At 40.4% G+C, this 26,753-nt stretch overlaps 1 protein-coding gene across 4 annotated transcripts in view; it reads right to left on the bottom strand.

The window, feature by feature from the left end:
* Nucleotides 1-26,753, bottom strand: part of pard3ba (par-3 family cell polarity regulator beta a) — a 210,630-nt gene that overhangs the window by 150,670 nt on the left and 33,207 nt on the right. For 3 of the 4 annotated variants that reach the window (XM_055008546.1, XM_055008545.1, XM_055008547.1), the window contains 3 exons: nt 18,216-18,393; nt 7,603-7,709; nt 1,060-1,142 (listed from right to left, as the gene is read on the bottom strand). In XM_055008546.1, the coding sequence (XP_054864521.1) occupies nt 1,060-1,142; nt 7,603-7,709; nt 18,216-18,393 (368 nt within the window). Of the gene's footprint in view, nt 1-1,059; nt 1,143-1,322; nt 1,435-7,602; nt 7,710-18,215; nt 18,394-26,753 lie in introns of those variants that run through there. The other variant, XM_055008548.1, reaches the window with a different exon arrangement.

A 26,753-nucleotide genomic window follows, 5' to 3' on the forward strand; every position in this document is an offset into this window, starting at 1 on the left:
TTTAAAAATAATTTCCATGACAAGTTGTTTTGATCATAAAGCAAAATACTAGATTGTTCATTGTTCTTTTGTCGCTTTGTGTCTCATTTTTGTAATATTTTGTCTTATTTTTTGTCAGATTTTTGTCATTTGTCTCACACTTTTGTCGTTTCGTGTTTCTTTTTTGTCTCACTTGTGTTTTTTGTCTTATTTTTGTCATTTTGTTTCTCGATTTTGTAGTTTGTCTCATTTTTTGTCGCTTTGTAACTTTTTTGTCTGATTTTTTTTATCTCTTTTGTTTTGTTTTGTGTTGTTTGTTTCATTTTTTGTCATTTTGTTTCTTGATTATTGTAACATTTTGTCTTGCTTTTGTCGTTTTTAGGCTGACTTTTGTCATTTTGATCATAAAGCAAACCACTGTAATTTCAGATACCTCTGACTAAATGTTGTGTTACTTTGCAGACACTCTAATCTGGAAGTTGAAATGTGTATGAAGAATTGAGACTGAATATTGTTGAAAGTGAATTTATTTTTCTTAAGAAACTTCAGGTTGTTCATAATCTTTTGTATAAAGATAATTCCTTAAATGTGAACTTTTTGTATTAAAACAAAGGAAAAGTTCAAAGTTGTTGTTATTCATAGGTCATTATGCTGTGATTTTACTGGTCCGACCCACATGAGATCAAATTGGGCTGAATGTGGCCCCTGAAATAAAACAAGTTTGCACCCCTGGTATAGTCTATATTGTCCCGAAAGCACTGAATCCTATCTATAAAATCTGTCAATCAAACTGCTTGCCTTGTTGTCATACAACAAAAAACATCTATTACATAATAAAGTGCAAATCCAAGTCAATTGTTAGAAGAATTGCCCTCCAGTTCTGCTTTTTCTCACCCCTAGTCTAGCCTATACATATATGTGAGACTATCCCACCTACAACCACATAATGCATCACACAGTTTAATCCAGAGTGTCAAACAAAGACCGTAGTGTTAATCCTACTCTCCATCACCGTGCTATATCCACCTACAGCGTGATCCGTCTGCTCACAGCAGAAAACACACCTGCAGGCACTCTTACCTGTAGTTGACCTGGCTCATCTTGGTGGGACGGTCGTCTGTGTTCAGTCGGTCCAGGGCTCCTTTCAGTACATTGTTGATCTCCTGTTGGGGGAAAAAACAACACACACATAGAGACACTTAGTCAACATGGTGATAATAGCTGTAGAGACAAATTAACAGTTCAAACCGTTACACACACACTAAACAAACAGCAGCCAGTCAGCGAACACGAAGAGGCCCCGCCGCCAATTAGCAAAGCAATCTAACGCCGCCATCAATCACCTTTACGGATGGTGAAGAGAGACTGACTGCCGGACGCTGAGCTCCAACCACACGCCGCCGTCTTTCCCTTCCTGCACTCTACGTATATTTCTATCTATCCACCTCTCCCTCCCCCTCCCTCCACTCCATCCCTGCCCAGTGTCAGGCAAGGCTCTATTTTTAAGTCGGCAAAAATCAACAACCCCGGGGGCAAACGAATAAAAAAGCAAGCGGGAGAGAGACAGAGAGAGACAGATATGTGGCTGGAAAGAAGGAAAGCGACAGCGTCAAACTGTTGCAAGACGCTCAAACACACTCGAGGGGTGGGACAGAGAAATCGCCCCAAATCGCTAAAGACAAGAGGGGTGCAATTAGGTCCTTCTGCCTTGTCACTTTCATTGTGTCACCAGTACTAATGGCTAAAAAGCTCCCGCCCACCAGCCTGCTCCTCGACAACCCCCCCACCACACCCAGCTCCCCAGCGGACCACCTCTCTCTCTTACACACACATAATAATAAGCTTTACACCTCACACACACACACACACACACACACACACACACACGCATTCCCAGTAAATATTACCTACACATATCATCACCGCACAGCTAAAAACATCAAAATAATGTATCCATAAAACACAGAAAAATGCTGCCGACACAAATAGTGACCCACTTATCTGGGCAGAGTGAGATTACCCCACAATAGAGCGCATGTGTGCGGGGGCAGAAAGACGAGCTGGAGGCTCCATTGTTGCTGTGCATCTTCCCGCAACGCCATTAGCTAAAGCACACACAACGCAAAGGCTTCTCCCCCTTCTGTACACGAACACATCCTCAGCACAGTGTCGCACACGGCCGTTGGGAGGATGGCAGGAGCGCAGGTGAACACATGGAACAAAAACACTCAAGAATTTGTTGCACATCTTATTCTATAGGAAGTGAACCGTGAAACTGAACACGTGTCGCACAATAACACAACATCCCCTGTATGCCTGCTCCTCTACAAGAAGAGAGCAAGTATTATGTGCTAAAAGACATACACAATGAACCCAACCTCACTATTGATTGTTTGTGTCATCCCAATCTGTGAAGCTGCAGTTAAAAGGTCAATATTTCTCCAACTCGACTGAGATCCTTTACATGGACACTAAATAAAATGATCTGACAAGATGTGCAATTTCATGACCTGAAGCTATAGTGTGAGGTTCTGTCTGTTGTAAAGTGTGTAATCTGACCGGCACATAACAGAAAAAGAAGGTTTGTATCCAACTTCATTGAGAAAGTGTCATTCATTTACTAGCAGAAATGGACAGAGACAGGCCCACATCAAGTCCTGGGACCATTTTTGGTCTTTCTGCTGTCCTTTCTAATTAAGCAGCAATCTCAGCTGCACACAATTCTTGTTCAGTCATTAAACATTGGGAGAGGACCTTTACAGCTCATCGAGAACAGTAAACTTGGTGCCCCTTTCCTCTGATGAAGACCAGGAACTGGTGGATGAGTTTCAGGAACAAACAGACTAATGTAAACTAAGCATTTGCATGGTTATGAGGAACTGATAGTTTCCCACTGAAGGAATAATAATAATAACATCAAAAGGTTTACCCTACCCATCTAAATCTGATTGGAAATTAATTCCAAACTTTGCAGCCTGTGATGCAAGAATACAAAAATACAGAAAGGCACATTCAAAATAAAAAAAAATCTTCTTGTTTTTTTGTTTGAAGCCAAAGCAGCTGGTGTGAGGTGTAGGTCATGGGATGAGTTGATGCAGCTCATTTAGTTTCACCATAACAACAGGAGCAAGAAACCACTTTGCTCCACAATGTTTCAATCCCATAGTCCAATCTGATTGTTTAATCTGGTTACTGGAAGTACAGCTCATTTCCAGCATGTATTGAGGTTGAACGGAGGCCTGGGGGAGGCAATCTGGAATGTAAGTTATTCCACTATTTGCAATATGATTGGTGATCCCTGGTCTCATGAATCCCAGTTTAACCTGTAATGAGATAAATTCTAACAATGTCATATATTTGCTGAGCCAAATGTGCAAAAATTTAAACCTGGCAAGTACCAAAACCAGGCATTAAATCCTGATCAGATTTATATACACTACTGACTAGTTTACATGTAAATGATTGTATTTGAGAAGCTGTCACTGTATGAAAAAAGAATATTGTATCAAAATGCAGATTTATTCCAAACTAAGGCATTGGGAAATGAAAGTATTGTTTCAGTACCAACATTAAGCTGCTGGCTTGATAAAAATTTAACTCCCATCTGTGCTTATGCATCAGCTGACACTTCAACTTCTTGCTTACAAGCTGACAACAACTCTTTTTATGTTACACTTCAGGTGACATTTTCCACCCTTCAGCTTGTCCTTACACTTGAACTCCTTTTAGCACTTTCACTTCAGCTGCTTCAGTTTAAACTCAAGTATGAATGCAGTAAAAAAGCTGACAAAGTCTTAACGTTTCAGATCCTTCAAGTGCAGTTTTTTATTTTATTTTTTCATAACATTTCCTCGGAAATCATAGTTTCTACTCGTTTCATTTTTGTAATCTATTTTGTTCGCTGAGTGATTTGAATGTGGCACGCTTTGTGGTCCTGGATGTGCGCTCAAATAATTTGTGACACCTGTCTGAAAACCCGTCTGAGCACGACTAACAAGTTGTCTCCTCTGTTGTTGTGCTGCACGCTGCCATCCATGTTTTTGTGTTATGGGTGCTGTTTGTAGTCGGAGGTGTGTGTGAGTGACAGCGAGGTGTGAGGTATGAGATGTTTGTGAGTGTGTGTGAGTGTTGTCAGACGGTTGAGTAATGAGGTGTGTATTTCTTTTGTGTATTTCCTGTGTGTGCTGCAGTCAGGTAGCTGAGAAATAGCTGGAGTGCGTACGAGACGGTGTGCATATGTACGTACGCTGCAGGATCACAGCTTCGGTGTACAAGCCGGCGCTCCCTGACCCTCATCGTATCCATCACATCCACTGACCGCCGCGCTTTCACACACTTACAAACAACACACATGAAAATGAAGTGCAATCCTCGAGGGACGAACACACGACATCCTGCAGCGAGCCAGACACAGAAAAACAGCAGACTGGAGTGTAGCTGGTTGAGGTGTCAGCTTTTTACATCACAGCTTAGGGAAACATCAATCCTGGACACGTGTAGCGTATTATAAAGTCCAGCTTTCTGCTGTGTTAACACGGATTGCATCATTACACCTCTAGGTATTCAAAATCAGACAGAGATGTGGGAGGCAGAAGGAAAGAACGAAGGGGAAAGAGAGAGAGAATGGATAAAGACATCGTAAACCGAGGACCCGATGTATTAGGAAGAGGAGAAGGAAGGATACAAGAGGAGAGTCCTGGAGTTAGCAGGTAACATTAAACGTCTCATTTATTAGCGTCGAACACAGCGGGAAGTCTAAATCAATTAAAGGGCCGACTGCATGTTTAGCACTGCTCAGCCTTTAGCCAGTTTCATTAGCTCTTCTGATTAAAAAAAAGAAAAATAAGAGAGGTATGTGCATAGAAAATGAGAATCAAAGGCAGGGAGAAGTGGGCCAACCTTGGCCTTCACCATAACAGGCAGCAAAATCAATTAAAGGGGCCAGGATGCATATTTATCACTGCATCAGGCTGAATTACACTTTATCTAGCTTTCAATACCTCCTTCAAGACTAAAAGGGACAAAAGTGTGAGTGTGTGTGTTACTTCTAAGTGTGTGTTGATTCCAGTGAGTGAGCAGGAACGTGTGTGGTGGGAGTTTCCAGAGGAGTGGTACAGTGGATGAGTGAGGATAAAGTGATAGCGTATTGATCCGGGGAGTCCATCAGGCCCACGACTCAATATGCCCAAGAAAGTGTGACGGCTCTGAAGCCTTCCACGTGCACGGACGTGCACACGTCGAGATCCTTTGTTGTTCCCCGCGTATTGCCTTTCTCATACGTGGATTACACGTTCTGGATCCTAAGTCTTGCTGTAGCTGTGAACAAACATTAATTACCTAAAGGCTGATTATTGATTTTTATATTGCAAATCTTGTAGGAGCCAAAGAAGTACATGAGCGAATGAGCAGGTTCATGGAGAAAAAGCTTGTACCTCCACAGCATTAGCGGGTCGAAAACAAACTTTTTCTGATAAATATCCAGGTCATGTGGTACAGAAGCATGGAGAGTTTTTCCAACAGCCAGTAGAACATACAGACAAAAGGATAACATGCTAAGGACTATAAATCATTAATACTGATGCCTTTAATACATGCTCATTAATCATTTTAATAATGCATCATTAAGAGAGATCTTTAAAGTCCCTCTCAGGTCACTGATTTAATCTCTAAAAAAAACATCTCTGTGTATCAAAGGTACATATTTTGAAGGTTTTTTGCATTCAGATAATAACTTCCTACTTTAAATAAAGGCTTAGCTTTAACCCTCCTGTTGTCTTCATTTACGGACAACAAAAAATATTGTTTCCTTGTCTGAAAAAAATCCAAATATTCAGCAAAAACTCCCCCGAAGTTTTAAAAATTTGCAAAACCTTCAGAAAGAAAATTCCAATAATTCCTTAAAAGTTTCCCTTAAAAAATTTATTTTTAAAAATTCCCACAAATTTGTCAAGAAAATTATTGTAAATATTTTCAAAGAATTAGTAAAAATCTTCCAAAAAATCCTTCATCAGAAGTTTCACTGTAAATTTTTTTTTCCACATTAAAAAAAAAAAATATATATATATATATATATATACACATATATATATATACACATATATATATATATATATATATATATATATATATATATATATATATATATATATATATATATATATATATATTTATATTTATATTTTTTTTTAAATTTTTTTTTTTTTTTTTTTAAATATCCTTAAGGGGATCCATGCAATAGTTGAGATATTTCAGTCTTGACCAAAGCGATGTACAAAAGGTGTGAGGAATTAACATAAAACCTTCATATGCATTGTCTTTTCTTTATCGCTGTCATTGCTGCCACTGCTTCTGTCTGGGTTTAAGTGATGCAGCTGCAGTCTGAAGCAGGGATTCATTTGTCAGGAGGCACAGAGATGTAGATTTGTGTAAACTGGTCGCGATGTTTTAAATCATCTATAACGAGCCTATTCACTCTGGTCCAGACACGCTGTTTGAAGCACACGAGGCCCGACGTTTTGTGGACAGAAAATATGGCTCTGTCATTGTGTTTACTCGTCGCCCGCTGATGCCTGTGTTCTGCTTAGTCACTGCTGAGTCGAACACAGCGGGGGTAAACAACAGGACTCCATCTCCTCCCTCCCTCCCTCCCTCCCTCCACCTGAGTTTCCCTCACACACACATTCACTAGTGTGACCTCATACAGCCCACGTCCTGTCAGCCACACACATACAATCACCCACAGAAGGACGAGAAGAAGGCAGCAAACAAAGCCCTCCTTAACGGCGGCCTGCTTCGGAAAAGAGGGAGAGCACTTGAAAAGTCGACCCTTTCAAAGTACAGCCCGGGGCACGGAGCGAGACCACAAGAGGAATATTCACTGGCTTTCTCTGTTTTTCTTCAGCGAGGGAATGACACACACCAAAGACGTAATTGGAAATGAAATCCGTTCATCTTTCTTATTTATGTGCTTTCTTTTAGCTCCGGCTGAACCACGAGGGTTGAACAGTAGGGAGTTTAGACAGTGGAGACTGAACATTTTGTCCAATTTCTGCTGAGACATTGAACCTCTTTTTATGATTTTTGGGTTTTTTTGGAAAACAAACAGAGAAATTAATGTTCTTTTTCAACAGTTCAACTAGCAATATCATAAGTAATTAACTTTATTTTTGGACTTACTGGTTAAGTTAAAAGGATTCATTTACATGTATTTATGTTGTTTTATTCTGCTTTTGTTGCAGTTTTCACTCTGTAATGTGTACCAAGAGCCACAGTAAAGAAGTCAAGTTTGCTACGTCTCACGATCCATTTTGCAGCACGAGTTTAACTAGTTGGACAGCTGCAGCTTTTACCATCACCATTTTCTTTGACATCAGAAGAGTCTGACTTAAGCTTGGGAGCCATAATGAAGGGCAAAAAGTGAGTGAATTTAACACAATCCAAGGTGGTGTACAATCAGAGAACATAAACAAAGCCGTATTATAGCACCGCGTGAGGACGTATTCATCTGCTCCGCTCACCAACTAGCTCCACGTAACCAGTTCTGACGTAACACCACAGGTCGATGACATGAATCGAGGACCCCTGTATTGGCACATTTAGCTAAGACGATGGCACTCCACTCACCGGTTCTGGAGACCCATTGCTTTGGTCATCAGGTGGAGGTGTAGGTGTCGTCTCATAGGGTGGAGCCAAAGCAGAGTCACTGCTGCTCCTCACCATCAGTGGAGTATCTGTGATGAGAAAAATAAGCGTCAGAGACAAAGAGAAAGGGGAGATTCTGGATGTCTGCCAGCTATACCTGTAACCGTCTTTTATTTTCCACACTGTTGAGAAGAAACAACATTATATTTGATTTCTCAAACCCCAAACCCACTGAGGATCACGGGACGAGACGGAGAGAAAAGAGCTGAGGAGGTAAAAGGAAATGGAAACAGAGCTGCCTTTTGTCTTCTGGCATCTTCCACACTCAGCAGTTGACCTGCACCTTGTTGAAATGAGCATCAGGAGAGCTCAGGGGGTTAGACGGATGCCTGAGGCGCTCGCTGCTCTCCAGAAGAATCACACGACAGCAATGAAAACGGGAAATTTCAGCGCTTCTGTTGGTACGTGAAGATGAGATGTGAAAATGAAACAAAAGGAAACTGATTCTCTATTCGGGGTGGGGTAAAATGTCTTGTAATGTATCACAGAATCAACGTACTGCGATAATGGTAACACAACCTGATCTTATCGCATTATAAGTTACTCTGTAGCTGCTTAGCAATTTTGAAGGAAACTTTTGCAATATTGCAGAAAATTATGATTTAAAAAAAACAGCAAATTAGGCTTGTTTCCGACAATAAACTAAGCTGCATAGCATTGTCAGAAAGTGGCAGCATAGTCTTTAATAAAGATTAGTTAGTTGACAACAACAACAGGAAGCAAACTAAATTCTGGACATCTACAGAATAAAAATGAAGACAAGTCATCGGAAGAGTTGTACTTATTCTTTAATGTCAGCCAGTGTCTATCTATCTAATAAAGCCAACAAAAGCCTAAAACAATACTTAAAACAAAAAACAGCTGATCAGTCATGTAACTTAGATGTTTGCTACACCGAACTTATTTGAAAAAGGCGTTTCCATTGTTTCCCATAACATGCGTTAACTTAAACGCTTCAAGAAAGCGTAAAAACTTTTTTTTTTTAAATTTTGTTGTTTCCATTAACTTTTTCTAACATGATTCTTCAAAATATGCATAAAAATCCGTCATCAGATTTCCAGCCTTACTCCCGATTGAGCATAGCTAATGGAAGTTCAGAAGAAAAGTGACACAGGAGATGATAAGGGAACAATATGATCTTATAAATGTGTATGATGGGGGAAAAGTTCATGGTTAAAAAAGCTGTAATCCCTTTTCAAGCTTCTCCTTCATTTTGGGATGATTCACACAGAGTTGACATGCAACCCCTCCATCATTTCAGCAATACGCCCAAACCCCACACCCACCCACTGTGTACACTTACATATGACCAGCTGTTGGTGCCACACCCCCAAAACGCACATATTCACAACTCACCACTCACCACAACCCCTCCCCACAGGCCAACAGAGCTGGCAGAGGGAGAGGTAACAATAAAACAATCCAGAAAGAATCTAAATTGGACCCCTTGTTTTTAATATCCACCTCCAAAGGAAGCACGCTGGTGTTTGTGGAAGCGAAACCCAAAGCAGGAAAATTTAACTCAGCGGAGAAAATAATGACAAGGGAGAGAAAAAAAAGCCAGAGCGAGAGATAAACAAAAAGTGAAGGAGAAGAGATAGTGACAGGGAAGGAGGTGGGCGAAAACCTAGAGACACATAAAAAGGGAAGGCAAACAAAATTCTCTTCTTTCCTGTAATCAATCTCTCTTTGGAGGGTCAGCGACAGGGTCCTGGTCTAACGTGGTCAGAATAGAGAGAGCAGAGGGGGGAACCAAGCAGGAGAGGAGGAACTGGCAGGGGTCACTGTGTGCTTAGTGATTGTAGACAGATGAAAAACGACCATTCCAACCAGCCCAGACGCACACAAATACCCACTCTGCCTCAAACACACCAGACCACATGTTCGCTCATCCGGTGTGGTGTTCAGGTTTGTCTCATCATTTTTATTAATTAGCAGAAACTATCAGCTCTGCTCTGCTCGATGAGGTGCCAGTCCCAGCTTCACCCTCCATCTGTCTCTGTTTCACACGCTCTTTCTACCTCCACTAACAGCGAACGTCAAACGACATAACGCTGACTCACTATCACTGAAGGAGCTGTAGAAAAAGGTACGAGAAACTTCAAAATGTTGGTTTCTTTTAATTAAGGCACAAGTTTCCTTCTGTGCTCTTCCTCTTACCACTAGTTTCTTGAGGAAATGAACAGAATGTGGTCTAATCTGATTTAGAAAAGCAGACTTTGTGTCGAAATGTTTGACAGAAACTACACAGATTTTACACAGAAACATCCAGAAAATAAAGGGAGCTTGCGTCAAAAGGCATCAGAAAAATCAGCACTCCAAAGTATCGATGCTTCTCTTCATTGTTTCTTAATTTTGTGTGCGTCTAAACTAGGTCACACTACCTGAAGACACGTCTCCTCATTACTGAAATATAAAGTTGGTGTTTCCTCAGCTGCAAATCTGTGATAAAGTGAGGTTAAGAGGTGTCTAAGTTGACAATGCTACAGCTGGAACAAATAGTCTGCACATATGTGGCTTTAGGACTCCAAGTCATGAATGTACAGATACAAGTAAATAGGCGAAATTGGTTAAATTCAACATAAACCTTTTATCTTCACATTTTTAATTAAAATAGGTCATTAAAGATTGTCAATTCTCATCGATGTCCACTGAAATCAAACATTTTATCTGGTTAAATTTGATTCGATTTTTCAGCTGCATCACCTAGCAATTGATGCAAAATAAGAAGGATAGAGAGAGGTCTGGTACAAGAATAATCACAAAAAAATGGAGCTTCTGGCAAAGTCTGAGACTGGCCAGAGGTCATGGTTGAGCTGTGAACAAACACAGTGTACAGTTTCTAACTTACAGCTGAAATCAGCATATTTGGTCCATTTGCTGTGTGGGATGAATAAACAATGACTTCCAAAATGTCCTGTGCTCACATTTGAGCAATAACTCGAGCCAGAAAGTTCGTTGTCTTCAGGTTGAAGACATTTTTACACTAAGAGAGTTAATAATAAGCGATGAAAAGCCCCGCAAAGTCAGTTTAGACATTCAAAGCTACAAAGAAAGTTGTGATTCCTGCTGCTCCTGATTACTTTGGCTTATGGGACAATCCTTAAAGCTTTTAAAGCATTTTATGCAAACATGTGTAACACCACTGCCATCATTTAAACCATATACCCACAGAAAGCACTATTTCTGCTTCTTTATATTCTCCACACCAGCACATGCATTTGTAAAGGTTGCCAAGCTTAGAGGGGCCACGTATAGAAGGCAGTAAAACTTAATGATCGGTTCCTTACTCTCCCTCCTGTACCCACCTGTCTGCTACACTGGCGTTAAGTGAGAGAAGATAAAAATGGCCACATGCATGTAAACATTTCATGACGTTTGAAAAAGGCTACACACATGCTGATTTGCTTAGATCTGTTGGGGTAAAAAATGTTCCCATTATATATGAGAAAGTAGACATGCATTCCTACACTATGATGAACTGCAAAATGCTGAATTATACAGCAAGGACAACGGGTACATTAAGTACCAAAGTGGCTTTACTGCTACAAGGACAGCTGCATGTTCAACGGCTGGATCCTGTAGATTGTACAGATGCCCAATGGATGCACTCATTTCCAAAGTGGGCGTAATGGATTTTCTAAATGAGCTCTACAAATAAGCGACATCATCGAGGAAATCTCATTCATGACACACACACACACACACACACACACACACACACACACACACACAGTTACTCCAATGTCAATGATGCGACTTTGTGAGGTGACCGGTGCAGCTCCATGGTCACAGTCAGGGTCCATTACCTAGTGGTCAGCCCCATAAATCCTCCTCCGTTTATCCATCGGAGTCAGACCTGCCTCCATCAATCCTCCCACCACTTACAGTCCCAGAGCCCAGTCCGGCCATGTGAAGGAACCTGAGGGTCGCTAGCTTTGACCTCTGTCCTGCAGTGACCCCTGGAGGGTCAAGCGGTGCCACTGAGGGTCGGGGATATTGATGAGAGTGACAGTTGTGAGTCTCTCAGGTCAACCACAGTTTGGACGGTTATAAACAAGATGGCCTCAGAGGAATTCCTAATGAAGGGTGACTGATCTGGTAGCAGATGGATCCAGCATTGAGCTGGGATGCTGATAGAACACGTTCTGCCCATCTGTTTACACGTTTCCACATGGAACTTCAACTGCTTAAACTGCCAACATCTGGATCGAGTGAGAACCTCTTATAAATAGATCACAAATCACAGAAACATCATGTTTCACCAACAGAGATCCTGCATACCCATGCATGAGTCATAAGTATGGTGTATGTTTTGATGAATAAACTTGTCAGCATAAACACAGGACAGAAATGACTCCTGATGCCAACTGAAACAAGCCTGTCTTGAACAATTCTGTCTCCAATGCAGAGATAAATGAAACAAAACATTCATTGTAAATCAGCATTAGAGCAAGTGGCCACTGATGTATCTGCTCCTCCTTCTATACTAAACTGAGTTCAGGAATGTAAACTCAATACTTCAAAATATACATAAAATTACATTATGGAAACACAGCTAGTAGATGGATATCTAGTTTCCATCTAAATCCTACTTCCTTCTATGTAGCTAATCTATCTGTTTCCATAGTGAAAATGTAAATGTTTATCTGTCATGTGCCACATTACCTCAGCAGTCATTTAGAAACCTTAAGATCAGAGTTACCACCAAAACTAGGCCATTGGAAGCATTTCGATTACAGATGGATGAAGTAATTTCATGGAAACGAACAATTATTTCATCAAAAGTCCTATTTTACCAAACTGTTTCAGATCTTGCATTGGATGAAATGATAAAAATGCAATCTAAACCCTCTGGAGGTTGTGGAGAAAGACTCAGACTGTCTGTGTGGCATCTGCAGCCCTCAGGACAGGAACTGAGCATCATTCTTGCCCTTTTGGCAACGTGAGCAGAATTTTTTACGTATTTTAGGATCACAGACAGTTTCTGACTTTAACATGCAGTCTCCTTCCAAAAGGGCAGAGAAGAGGTGGAAGCACTAAAACTCTGAATGTATTTTAGGTTAGTTAATTTGACAGAACTGTGTGCCCATAACCACAAGGTACACTTCAACTTCAAATAAGCCCACTAAGTCATCTCAGCGCCCTCTTCAAGTCCAGAAAACCAAACGGTAACTTTGAAACACACCCAAGTTATGTTCTGCCCTTATCTTTCCAATGAGATTGGTGTAATTGGAGAGACCTGGAGAGGCCTTGTAAACTCTGCCAGCTCTGTGTTTGTCTGCCTCAGACTCTCCATCTGCAGCTCTGAGCCTAACTAGGCTGCTTATGCAATTCTGGGAACACAGAGGTTTATTTTAAGAATTTCTCCTTGTTTTCGGTTCTGTGAAAGTTCTGCAGAGCTAGTTCACTGCCAGGGCAGGATGAAAACAAGGATGCATCATGTTTCTGACTGACGGTGTGTGTGTGTGTGTGTGTGTGTGTGTGTGTGTGTGTGTGTGTGTGTGTGTGTGTGTGTGTGTGTGTGTGTGTGTGTGTGTGTGTGTGTTTGTGTGTGTGTGTGTCTGGGTACACGCATTAATCAGCCTTTGTTTGCCGTTCCATGTGCAAGCATGCGTTTGCTATATGTACATTTATTACCAAACACACACAAGGTCCTGCTTGTGTGTACATTTATATTTCTGAGTGTGTGTTTTCATGCCACGGGCCAGGGTGGTCTTGTTTTTCTGGCAATCGATAGAACAGTCCGGCTTAGGCTGCTCATGGGATGATGCGATAAGGACTCTCTTCCCAGAAGTGTGTGTGTGTGTGTGTGTGTGTTTGTGTGTGTGTGTGTGTAGCAGCAGATCAATGCAGGTCTAATCATCCCACTGGGGCAGTGTGAAGTCCAATCACCCTGTTCAAACAACTGGCCCAACCTGACACACAAACACTTTGATGCCTCACTGATTACTGCATTACTTCTGGTCCTGTCCACCACCACTCACTACGATTACATGCACCGCCATAAGCAGATTACTGTGAATAATAAGATGAAGGTAACAGTGTGATTAAAGCATTCACATGGTTGTGGTAACCTAATTTCCCCCCTAGTTTACATGATTTGTTGATAAATGGGTTAATGTCTGGGAGGATGTCACACATCTTATTATCTCACAGCTGCTCGTCTCTTCACATCAGTTAACTTTGACTATTTTTCTGAACACGGGAAGAAGTAAAAAAAGCTATCAGGTAATGTTAATATTTCTTGTGACTACAATAACTCAAGTGTTTACATATATAACAACTGGCCAGGCTGTATTTTCTTTATCGAATCTTGTTTAAATCCTCGACTATTTGCTCAGTTTCCACACCCATTATTTAAAGGCTTATGACATAATCTACACTTCTTAGCGCAACATGCCATTAACTGTCCTGTGGCGGAGAGGTTAGGCTACTTAGAAATGTCATCGTCATGCCAGTGTTACCAGGGATGAAAGAGTTATATCAATGCGACATGATGATGGGCCTCAGCACCATCACAAAATATATTGATAGAGTTAGAGGAAAGAAATAATATTCATGGATATTTTTCACTGCAATCATTTATAATTTCAATTTCTAAAGAATATGACTGGAATTTCCCAGTAAGGCTGTACACTACAGTCGACATGCTCTCTTTCAACCAAGTTTTCATTGGTTGGACAATCGCTGATGTTACTATCATTAAAAGAAAATTACTCCATCAATCTTTCAGGATTAATCTATTATTTTTGGCAGCAGCAGGAACAGATTACCTGTTAAGATCACGACATTTTTTTAGAAGAATTTATTTATATGCATTTATGTTGTTTTATTCTGCTTTTGTTGCAGTTTTTACTCTGTCTGTAATGTGTATCAAGAGTCACAGTAAAGAAGTCAAGTTTGCTACGTCTCACGATTCATTTTGCAGCACGAGTTTAACTAGTTGGACAGCTGCAGCTTTAACCATCAGCATTTTCTTTGCCATCAGAAGAGTCAGACTTATGCTTTGGAGCCATAATGAAGGGCAAAAAGTTAGCGAATGAAGCACAATCCAAGGTGGTGTACAACTGGAGAATGTAAACAAAGCTGTCTTATAGCACCGCATGACGACATATTCATCCGCTGGCCAACTAGTTCCACGTAACCAGTTCCAACAAACGCTGTAGGTCGAGGACGTCGTAAACTGAGGACCCCCATAGTTCCAGTTTCAGAAATTACATCCATTGTATCATTTCAGTATATAATAACCTTGTTCAAATTATTTAATATCCTGCACAGACTAGCTTTTTATGTTTGTTTATAATTCATTAAAGCAAGAAGTGCACCCAATGCACTGTGGCTGATTTAGTTAATCTACAGATAACACACAATAGAACAATAGGCATTAGTAGTAGTTCCCAGCATGCTTTGGGAGAATAAGGTTATTGCAGAGTGAGTGAGTCACCTCTTCCCTCCTCCAATATTCCTTTACATTTTGGAGAATCTGCAGCACAGACAACAATCAACATGTGAACTTATTTGGGGCTCGTCACATTCCAAGTGGAGCGTCTTATTTATATGAAGAGATGATAGATGTGCATCTTTGATGGACTTTGGAGAACACATTGATTTTTGCACCATGTGTACAACATCTGTGTACTCTAGACTGAACGAGAAGCGGAATGGGTCAATCAACTTATAAGGATCATTTTAGAAGCTTGCATGAATGCTAATCAATACAAGACAGCTGTAAGGAAGCTACAAAAGTCTTGAAATCAGGTGAGTTAAACGTCTCTCTATTAATTTCTCCCAGTGTCCACAGCACCCAGATAATAACTCAACTTCTTACAGCAAAAATGGAAACAAAAACACACCCAGACACAGACTCCCCTAAGACCCTACCAGCAGTGGATGGTTGATCACGTTGGGTGTGACTGGTTGTTTAACTTGCACGCTGAGACTTTTGTCATAGTGTGTGTGTGTGTGTGTGTGTGTGCTGTGTGCGTCCACTTGTGCACGACCAGATGACAAAAGCGGCCTTTATTGCATCAGTCTGGCTCTATATGAGGGGCGTCACAGGGTCACATCCTAACTAAGTTAGTCAAGGTTCGACAGGGCTGCAGAGCAGGTTGAGGGGTGGGATGGGGAAGAGGTCCCACTGGGTTAAAGACGGGGCGGAACAGTCAAGCGGGGGGGTGACTGGAATTAGTCCGCTCACGCTTGGCTGGACCCTGGGCATGCTAACAGGCTACAGCGCTAATCTAGTTAGAGGTGGAAGCCATGCAGAGACAGGAGGAGCAGGGGCGGGGGGGTAGGGATGGATTCCTGGGGGGGTCAAGGTCTAGAGCCCCGGGTGTTGAGCTGGACGGCAGGTGGCTGAAGCTGAATAGTCGAGTAGAGAGGACAGGGGTGAGCGGAGAGGAGGCAGATGACGGGGCACGGGGTGAAAGTGGGCACAGAGAGAGGGCAGTTGTGTATGCATGTGGGGGTGTCACACTGTTCTTCTATGGAAAGCAGATGGAGAGAAGAGAATGAAAGGGAGCTACAGGGTGACCCAGCGATTAGACAGGCCCTTATTAAATCACATCCAGGCTAATCTTGCTCTTTCTCTTGTTCTCTTCAAAAAAATAATCAATCCAAGGCACAACAATGGAAAAGAATGGCATGTCGAGACAAAAATCAGGCTCTAGATTACGTACAGTAAATGTATCTATAGCCAGAAGTGACTGTCGCCCAGACAGAGCAGATATTTCCCCAGAGGCTCCCTCAGGCTTCTGAATGAATACTCCTGTTATGATGTTTCCCTCTGCAGATGCGCTGTGACCCAGTAACTTCTACATTATCTCACTACAAGGACACGTACCATGGGATAGAAAGTAAAAACGACCCTCCCTGCACATTTAGCAGCTTTGTACACCATCAACTGCACTTCACAGACACTCACCTGTCATCGTCCCCCCATTCTAAACTGAAGAGCACATCAGAGACAGGCGACATTATGAACTATACGGGAAGCAACCAGGGGATGAGCGCCACCAAACTCTCGCATCAATCCAGCTTGATGGAGTCGCTGAACTTCGAACAACCTTGGAAGGAAGGTTTATTACAGCAGTACCTCCCATCTGTTTTCAGAAACTCTCCTGAAGAATTAACTCTGAACACAACAAGAGCAGGACAGATCAGAGGAAAAGTCTGCAGGAATTTAAATCTCTCCACTGCCACATTCATAGCTGAGCGACTCCGGACAAAAGCGACAACTAAACACCCCAAATTTCTGACACTCAGAATTTTATCGCAGCTTGTCTTTGGTTGCACGACCATGACAACAGGCGTCCTTGAACCTGTCTCTCAGTGCAAAGTAGGACCCTCGATTTAGAGCCACGACCAAAGATTTCGCCATGATTCTCTCACAATTGTTATCTTTCCTCTGGGACGGCTGAAAATCACACAGTGTGTTGTGGCCTTTAAATCTATACAGTGAAACTTTAAAAAACTAGATCACAAATCAAATCAGAATTGCAACATCTGTCAGAAAACAACTAACAATTTTACATTCATTTCAACTATTAAATGAATCACCAGCCAATTGAAGATCAATCAATCAGTCTGAGTAATTTTCTTCAAAAGAAAAAAGTTATTTCAATTTGTTTACATACTAATGAGAGTAAACTAAATATCTCTGGGTTTTGAAAATCTGGTGACAACGTTTTGTAGATCAACAATTAATCAATTAATTGAGAAAATAACTGTGAGATTAATCGACAATGAAAGTAGTCATTAATGGTGACGCACTGATTTTGTCAGACTATAAAAAAATGACAGCAACATAATAAGCCGAGCATTATTCATCAGGATGTGTAGTAAGTCAGAGGCAGAACTGGAGAATTTCCATCACCTTAATGCTGCCCGGAGGGAAGTTCGGAACAATAAATACGTGACAAAGTCAAAATCACGGAGCAGCATGGGTCTTTTTAATAGCAAATTCGTCACGTCGCTCAGTCTTAACAGACTTCCTGTGCTAAAACGTAATTTCATGGTCAAATATAAGGTACTGGCAGGAGCAGGACAGAGACGGTTTTTCTTTGTCAGATGTGACAATTGGCTATTTCCAATTTCATTTTGGTTAAACTCTATTCAAGCGTCAATAGACAAAATATGATTAAAATAACACCAAACTGTTGTGTCAGTGGCTCTCAGGCTGCGTGATAACAAGAGCAAACTAAGAAAAGAAGTGAGGTCAAAAGGAGAGAAGACAGTGTCAACACCACATCTGGTTTCAGGTCTGTCTTAGCAGTATGTTCAGCTTACATCTCTGCCTTAAATGTGCTTTCTGAGTCTGTTTCTCCCACGCCGCTGTCTCACCATGATTCTCACAAGCACAAAAGATGAAATGAAAGTGTTGATGAAGGGCAGTTTTAGCTTCTCATGTGTTTTTAAGATTTTTGCAGAACATCTGTGTGGAATATTTGTGATATTTTCCAATCTGCTCTAAATGGGAGGTAAGTGTATTTTCAAGGGATGAAAGTGAAACATTTGCAGTAGAAGTGACATACTGGCTTTGAGGATGGCTTCGTTGACTTCGATCTCCCCTCTGCCCGGCTCCTGGGACTGGAGGTGGGAATAGTAGTGGACGGGCTCTGGACTCGGGGCGGCGCTGGAGTAGCCGTTGGACATGCTCTCTCTAGGACTGTCCATCCTCTCGGGCTGGACTTCATGAAACACTGCCACCAGCTGGAAGAGACACAAAACGTTAAAACTGTGTCCATAATATTAAACATCTAAAACAGGGATGTCAAATTCATCTTAGTTCAGGGGCCACATTCAGCCCAATTTCATCTCAAGTGATCAGTAAAATCACAGCATAATAACCTATAAAAAAAACCACAAGTCCAAATTTTTCCTTTGTTTTAGTGCAAAAAAGTTCATTCTGAAAATGTTCATATTTAAGGAACTATCTTTTTACAAAACATTATCAACAACCTGAAATTTCATAAGAAAAATTAAGATCAATTTCAGCACCATTCAGCCTCAGTTTATCATTTACACATTACAACTTCCAGATCATAGTTTCTCTACAAAGGCACAAAACATTTAGTCACAGGTATCTGGAACTGAGCGATATAGTATTTTACTTTATGATCAAAATGACAAAAGTCAGACAAAAAAAGAAAAAATATTGCAGAAATGAGATGCAAAACGACAAAAAACATGAGACAAATGACATGAAACAAAACAAAGAGACAAAAATCACACAAAAAAGTTACAAAGCAACAAAAAATGGACACAAATGAGTCAAAAAGTGACAAAAAAGGAACAAAATGACACAAAAATTGACAAAAAAACCACAAGCAAGACAAAAAGGAAACACAAAAGGACAAATACAAGAAACAAAAAGACAAAAACATGAGACAAATGACAAAAATCTGACAAAAAAAGCCAGAAAAACAACAAAAACAAGACAAAACATTACAAAAATGAGACACAAAAGGACAAAAGAACAATGAACAATCAAGTATTTTACTTTATGATCAAAACAACTTGTCATGGTCTAGAAATTATTTTAGAGTTTTACAAATTTACAATTTGCAGTTAATGTCTTCTCTGTAATTTTCACACTTTACAAAGTCGTCCTGTGGGCCGGATTGGACCCTCTTGAGGGCCGGTTTTGGCCCGCGGGCCACATGTTTGACTCCCCTGATCTAAAATGTTTCTAAAGCCAAACATGGCAGCATATGAATGAGCTGGAAACATGCAGCCAGGTTATATAGCTCCTCCACTGTGCCATGATCACAGCAAGGCTTTTCTGAGATTTATCTTGCCAGCAGTGGGGATGCAACCTGCTTCATTCTGCCAAGTGTGCAGGTGTCTGAGTGTGTGTGTCTCAGTGTGTGTGTGTCTGAGTGTGTGTGTGTGTGTGTCTGAGTGTGTGTGTGTGTGCTGGATTCACAGCTCATTCACTCTCAAACCTCTTACAGTGCATAACACGGCAGCAGATCCCTCTTCAGCAACTTTTTTTTCTCCCTCTTGCATGAACAAAGGAGAGAATCTGACCGGCGTTTGTCGCAGAAAGGCCGGTTGAGATGCCCGGAGAGGCGAGGCGAGGTGTGCACGTACGAAATTAGCAGTCAAATGAGATCTGACGTGAGAATGAGAAGCTGTCAAACACAATGACACGGCTGCCACGATGAGGCGGCGGCGAGAGGCAGGGGCGGCCGAACGAACAGGGGATGGAGGGCAGGGGAACGACAAACAATCCTAATTGAGACGGGGACACGATGGCAGATAAACGGAGGGGAAACGTGTGTGGATGTGTGCAGCTATGTGGTTTGATAAATGGGCGCGTGGCGGCGTGACGCTCTCATTAGACGGCGCCAGCGAAGGAAATGACCACTTAATGAAAAGCAATAACCGCAAAGGAACGAGGGATGGAAATAAAACAACGGACGAGTTGAACACGTCAATTAACAACAACAGACGCTGTGTGTGTGTTTGTGTGAACAATAAGCGAGGAAGTGTAAAGATATTTATCATCTGTCGCACTGAGCTCACGCCTCTCACCTCCACCTCCCATGATTCAATATCCTCATGACACCTGGCCACGCAAAGGAGATTCATCAGCTGTATTCAGAACGACAAAAACGAGAAAACGACAAAAACATGAGACAAACAACAAAAATCAGACAAAAAGGACAAAAAACAATAAAAGCAAGACAAAAAAACAAGACAAAACAACGAAAACACAAGACAAAAGACAAAAAAAACAACAAAAACAAGACAAAACGACAAAAACACAAGACAAAAGACAAAAAAACAACAAATACAAGACAAAGAACAAAAACAAGACAAAATTTTACAAAAATGAGACACAAAACAGCAAAACAGTATTTTACTTTAAGATCAAAATGACAAAAGTCAGACAAAAAAGACAAAATATTACAATAATGAAACACAAAATGACAAAAAAAATGAGACAAACGACACGGAACAAAACAAAAAAGAGACAAAAAATTGGACAAAAAAGTTACAAAGCGACAAAACATTGAACAAACGACACAAACGAGACAAAAAATGGCAAAAGCGAGAAACAAAACAACAAAAACAAGACAAAATATTACAAAAATGAGACACAAAATGACAAAAGAACAATGAACAATCTAGTCTTTTACTTTATGATCATGACACCTGGCCATGCACAGGAGATTTGTCAGCTGTATTCAGAAGGAAAAGACGAGGAACTGAGATGCAAAAGAAGGGAGAAAAGAAAAGACTGAGCGAGGGGAAAACAATCTGATTGCACCGCTTGATGGATGCTTCTCGAGCTCTTTCTCTCTTCTTTATCTGCTTTCCTCTTTCTTTCCTTATCTCCTTCCCTCCCGAGCCTCCCGTCTCTTTCTCCGAACTCGCTGACGGCATCAATCAAAGCAGAAGTCTCGGAGCGTAATGCGACGTTGCGCGCGCACACGCCACAAAAAAGTGGTGATGAGCTACCCTCCAGGATGATTTATTCGCTCCGAACAACAATAACAACTTCTTTTTAATGTGTGGAGGGGCTGCTGATGATGATTTGCTTTTCGGGAGTTTATTTTTTATGGCTGACGCAGGCGGGGAGTGATGCTGATGAAGGCCGCCCCGCTGCGTCTGCTCATCACTCAATCACACACAAAGTAGCAACAAAATGAATCATGTATCGCTTCATTTGGAACAAGTACAGAAAAATTGACCTTTTGAAGTGCTGTGTTCGAGTCTTGATGAGGACTTTGCATTGATGGCACGCGTCGCAAGCCATAACCTTTAACTTTGCCAATCATCCACTCAAGAGTCTCTGCTTTTATGCCTTGTTTTAAGTATTCCCATTGAAATGAGGCCAAAATCTTCCCAGCCAAAGATGTGACAAATAAAAAGCCTAATTTACAGAATGGAAAATTAAACTGGCGATTGATAAATGAAACCAGGCCCATGCCGACTAACAGAGTGCCAAGTGAGATGACGGGTGCTGACAAGGGTTAAACTGAGGTGAGAAAGTTTGTCAGCGTATTAAAACGCTGATGGCAGCACTGCTTCTGTTACATGAGCAAACCTTTCTGAAGGAATCCAAAGGAGTCGATGCAGCTTCATGAAATTACAAAAACATTACAGACACTTTGCAAGATGTATTGTTTTAATATGTTTAACCCTCCTGTTGTCTTCGTTTACAGGCACCAAAAAATATTGTTTCCTTGTCTGAAAAAAATCCAAAAATTCAGCCAAAAGTTTCCCAAATTTCAGAAAATTTGCAAAAACTTCAGGAAGAAAATTCCAATAATTCCTTAAAAGTTTCTCTTTTAAGGAATTATTTTTAAATAAAACTTAAAAGTTTTATTTAAAAAAAAATAAAAATTCCCCTAAATTTGGCAAGAAAATTCTTGTAAGTATTTTCAAAAAATGAGTAAAAATCTTCCAAAAAAACCCCTAAAATTATCTAAAGTGATTCCATATATATCAGTGAAACTTCTAATATTTTCTTTAAGAACATTCACAAAAAAATCTACCAAAATCCAGCAAATTTCGCTGGATTTTGGTTGATTTTTTTTTTGTGAATGTTCTTAAACATTTTTAATATTTCTTTTTTCCACCAAAAAAATGTTCAAAGATTTCACAAAAATGTTGAAAATGTGGACATCAACATGTTTCACTGTGAAATTCTTTTTATTTTCACATTTTCAAACTTTGAAACGGGTCAATTTTGACCCGTAGGATGACACGAGGGTTAAAGGGTCACTCCCACCATCAAAAATGTATTTTCTCACTTACAGCTTGCCACTTACATAGTTTGGGTTTACAGATTTCTCCAACTACCTCAATAAAATGAAGGTAAATGCAGCTTTGCTTTGTCTGTGAGGCTGTTAAAGGCAGAATGTTTACCATATTTATAATGTTATTTTAGTGTGTTCAAATGTTAAAATGTTTCTACTTTGCATCAGACTCAAAGTACAGTAGAGGCTGATGTGGGTATCTTTAGATCTTTAGCAGATATGTGGTTGTAAACTATTGGCTGAATTGGTCATAAAGATTCAGAAAGATTGAGGCTGAAAGTGCCTCAGTCAAAAGTTACAGACCAGATTTGAGGAAATTCTTAGGAACTAAAAGACTACAACAAAAGAGTTTAACCAAAGTGGATACATATTTTAAAATTATGTCAATACAGATAGTCAGGAATCATTAAGAGATTTGTAGACCAAAAATCTTAAAATCATCTCTAATTCTAAGATAGCTAGTGTAGGGATTATAAAAGAAACTTTTTAGCTATGTCAGTCTCAAGTTTCACCAGTATATCCTTAGATGCTACAATTTAACATCAAATAAATAGACATCGCTCTGGGGAAGCGATCACATGAAAAGATGCAACAGATTTTAACACAACAAGATGAAACTCAACACTCTCGAAATGCTCAATCAACAATGGATACCTAAAGACTTGTAGCTGCTATATTGTTTGTCGTGTTCATGTGTAAATACCTACGAATGCAGATGCAGTATTTATGAGTGGGTGTGAATGGAGACAAAAGTGTTGGGGGGAAGAATATTATAAAAATCTGATGGTCGAAATTGTTTTGAGAAAAACAGTTTTTCCAAGGAAACTGTTCAGATTGAAGCCAGTGGATTGTCCGTAGTATACAGAGCTTTAATTTCTTTCAGAAATGCGGCAGCTACAGGTCTGTCTGGCACAAAACCTGAGTGAAAAACATTTGAATCTGTTCGGCTAAATACCACTAGAGATACCTGAGAAATCTGTTTTGTTTCTTTGGGTGATCTGGGTCTTTAATAGTGCCTTTTCCTCCCATTATTACGGAAAAGTTTTGCTTCTTGTATTACCATAAAAGCAGTTGTGGGATCAAGCTATCAGGCAGCTTTTCCTTCCAAAACAGAGCACATTAATATTGAAAAATGCCAAGAAAATAAACTTGGGAAACGCTTAGCTTTTAAAAACACAGGGCGGTTTGAAATTCTGCTTTTCAAATACAGCAGTGACACGCTCTCTTGGAGGACCCTCTGCCCCGGCATGAAGAACAAAAACCTAGCATGCTTCACAGTGTGTTTACATAACACGCAGTATTTCTCCCTGTCCTTCCTCACTGTGATTAGTATTCAAGGAAACAAATCGCCTTATTTCTCCCGCTGCTTCGTGGGGGGATATTGATATGGACCTGGGGAGGCTGCATGTCAACTACTGCTGAATAATGGGACCCCTTTGCTTCATTTCCATAACGCACACTCACAAACACACACACACACACACGCCAACGCCCATGCCAAATACAAATAGCTGAACGCTTTATATTGTCATGTTATGATGTCCTGTAAATCATGACACAGTGTGCAACGTGACCAGACTGGCTGGGAGGACTGTGTGGACCCAAAGCGATTACCATGACATACATGAAAGCCATATATAATGCTACGCGTGAAGCATGGAGAGATAAACACTGTGTGTATTCTTGCCAATGTGCACTGCCCCGAGCGCAGAGTTAGAAAATGTTGCAATATTTGTGGCCTACGGCAGACAAAGCACACTGACTTTTAAATGGAAAGAAAGGCAAGCATGCATCCGCCCACACATATCCTATATTACATCAGCATGTTATTATTTGAATTGATTTGTATTTTGTTATACTTTCTTGAGATTGTACCATCTCTCTACTTTGGCCTCGCACAGGGGAGTCAAACATGCGGCTCGCGGACCAAAACCGGCCCCCAGAGGGTCCAATCCGGCCCGCAGGACAACTCTGTAAAGTATAAAAATTACACAGAAGACATTAACTGCAGAATTTTACTTTGTAAAACTATAAATTTAAAATAATTTCTAGACCATGACAAGCTGTTTTGATCACAAAGTAAAATACTAGATCACTCATTGTTCTTTTGTCATTTTGTGTCTCATTTTTGTAATGTTTTGTCTTGTTTTTGTTGTTTTTCTGGCTTTTTTTGTCAGATTTTTGTCATTTGTCTCATGTTTTTGTCTTTTTGTTTCTTGTCTGTCTCATTTTTGTAATATTTTGTCTTTTTTTTTGTTGTTTTTTGACATTTTTTATCTGACTTGTTTGTCTTGTGTTTTTGTCTTTTTTTTCTCGTTTTTGTCATTTTGGTTCTTCTTTTGTCATTTTTTGTCTTGTTTGTGTTCATTTTTCCCCAAACGTTTGAACGGTAGTGTATATGCATATCAGTCAGCCACAACATTAAAACCCCTGACAGGTGTAGCATGTAGCACTACATGCATACAGGACTACATACTTACTTTGCCATGAATCAACCCTGAAATATTGTTTCAGATCAAGTACATCTTTCTGACTAACCATTCTCAACACCCTCCCACAGCAGGGCAATCCAATCTCCTACATCCCTAAAAACTCCCTAAAAAGTGGCTTTGATGCTGTGGCTGATCGTTCACACACAAAGAACACCCACCAATGCATTAATAAGGTGATTTTTATGACTCCACAAAAATGAGTATGAGTGTCAGCCCCGAAAATCCAGTCAAGCACCAGTAATAAGAGAATGTTTAGGAGGATGTGGTGGTGGATCAGTGGTTCAGGTCAGTGGTTCAGAAGGTCACGGGTTCAAGCACCAGCACTGCCACTGTTGGGCCCTTCAGCAAGGCCCTTAACCCTATCTGCTCGAGGGGTGGCCGACCCTGTGCTCTGACCCCAGCTTTCTAACAAGGTGGGATGTGCAAAAACAGAATGTCCCCTCACCAGATCAATAGAATGTATGAAACTTTTCAGAATGAAGATGCAGCAAGCATGTTCATACGTTGATTTCAAAGCAGGTTTTGTCACTATAGTAGCTCAGGAAATAGCTATTAAAATGCCATAAAGCCACAGTTAAAAACTTAAAAAAAAATCACTTTCTACTAAGTTATCCATTACAAAAACACCTCTCAAGGAAGTGTGTTAATTCCAGATCACATGACCTGCTCCACGTTTTGTGCATCAGTTTCATCGTTTCGTGTCTCGATTTTGTCCTTTTTTGTCTCATTTTTGTCATTTTGTGTCTCTGCTTTGTTGTTTTCTGTCCCATTTTTGGCATCTTGTGTCTCATTTTTGTTGTTTTCTGTCCCATTTTTGGCATCTTGTGTCTCATTTTTGTTGTTTCGTGGCTCATTTTTGTCAGTTTGTGTTTCAGTTTTGTCGTTTTATTCCTTGTTTTTGTCATTTTGTCTCTCTTGTCGTTTTCTGTCTCGTTTATGTCATTTTGTGTCTCATTTTTGTTGTTTCGTGCCTCGTTTTTGTCATTTTGTGTCTCAGTTTTGTCATTTTGTCTCATTTTTGTTGTTTCGTGCCTCGTTTTTGTCATTTCGTGTCTCTTTTTTGTCATTTTGTGTCTCATTTTGTCATTTTCGGTATCGATTTACTGTTTTTCTGTATTGTTTCAGTTGTTTTGTGTCTCGCTTTTGTCATTTGCTGTCTCAGTGTTGTTGTTTTCTGTCTCGATTTTGTCATTTTCTGTCTTGATTTTGTCACTTTGTATCTCATTTTGTCATTTTGTGTCTCGATTTTGTCATTTTCTGTCTCGATTTTGTCATTTTCTTTCTCGTTTTTGTTGTTTTCTGTCCCGTTTTAGTCAAAAATGTCAACTTTGATATAAAAAGTCCTGCAATTACATATTAACCCGACCCGTCTGAAACACTACCAGCTTGTGCTGTTTTAACTTGACGTTTGACCTCCTTCTCACAGGAGATAAACAGGATTCTTTTAGTGCCATCGATAAATTTACATCTTATTGTGATTACTATTCCTGAAACTTCATTCACACAAGCTGTGCTATGCATGCATACATCAGTTATTATTGTTGAATTTATAGCAGCCAGGCGATGAAATTACCCAGCTGCTGTAAACAGTAGATGATGTTTACATGTTGCAACTCACAGATGGACCAGCTGAGTGATTTTAATAATTTATGCACTTGCTAGGAATTAATTAGCCGAATGCAGCACGTCTTGTATGGAATGGAAGAGGATAGTATGATCAGCGTGAACACACACAGACACACACATGTGCAACCAGGGACACTTCAGGATGCCATTATGGGAAAACACAACACGTATGACTTCACAG

This window comes from Amphiprion ocellaris, chromosome 24 (assembly GCF_022539595.1).
Source record: "Amphiprion ocellaris isolate individual 3 ecotype Okinawa chromosome 24, ASM2253959v1, whole genome shotgun sequence".
Classification (NCBI taxonomy): Eukaryota; Metazoa; Chordata; class Actinopteri; family Pomacentridae; genus Amphiprion; species Amphiprion ocellaris.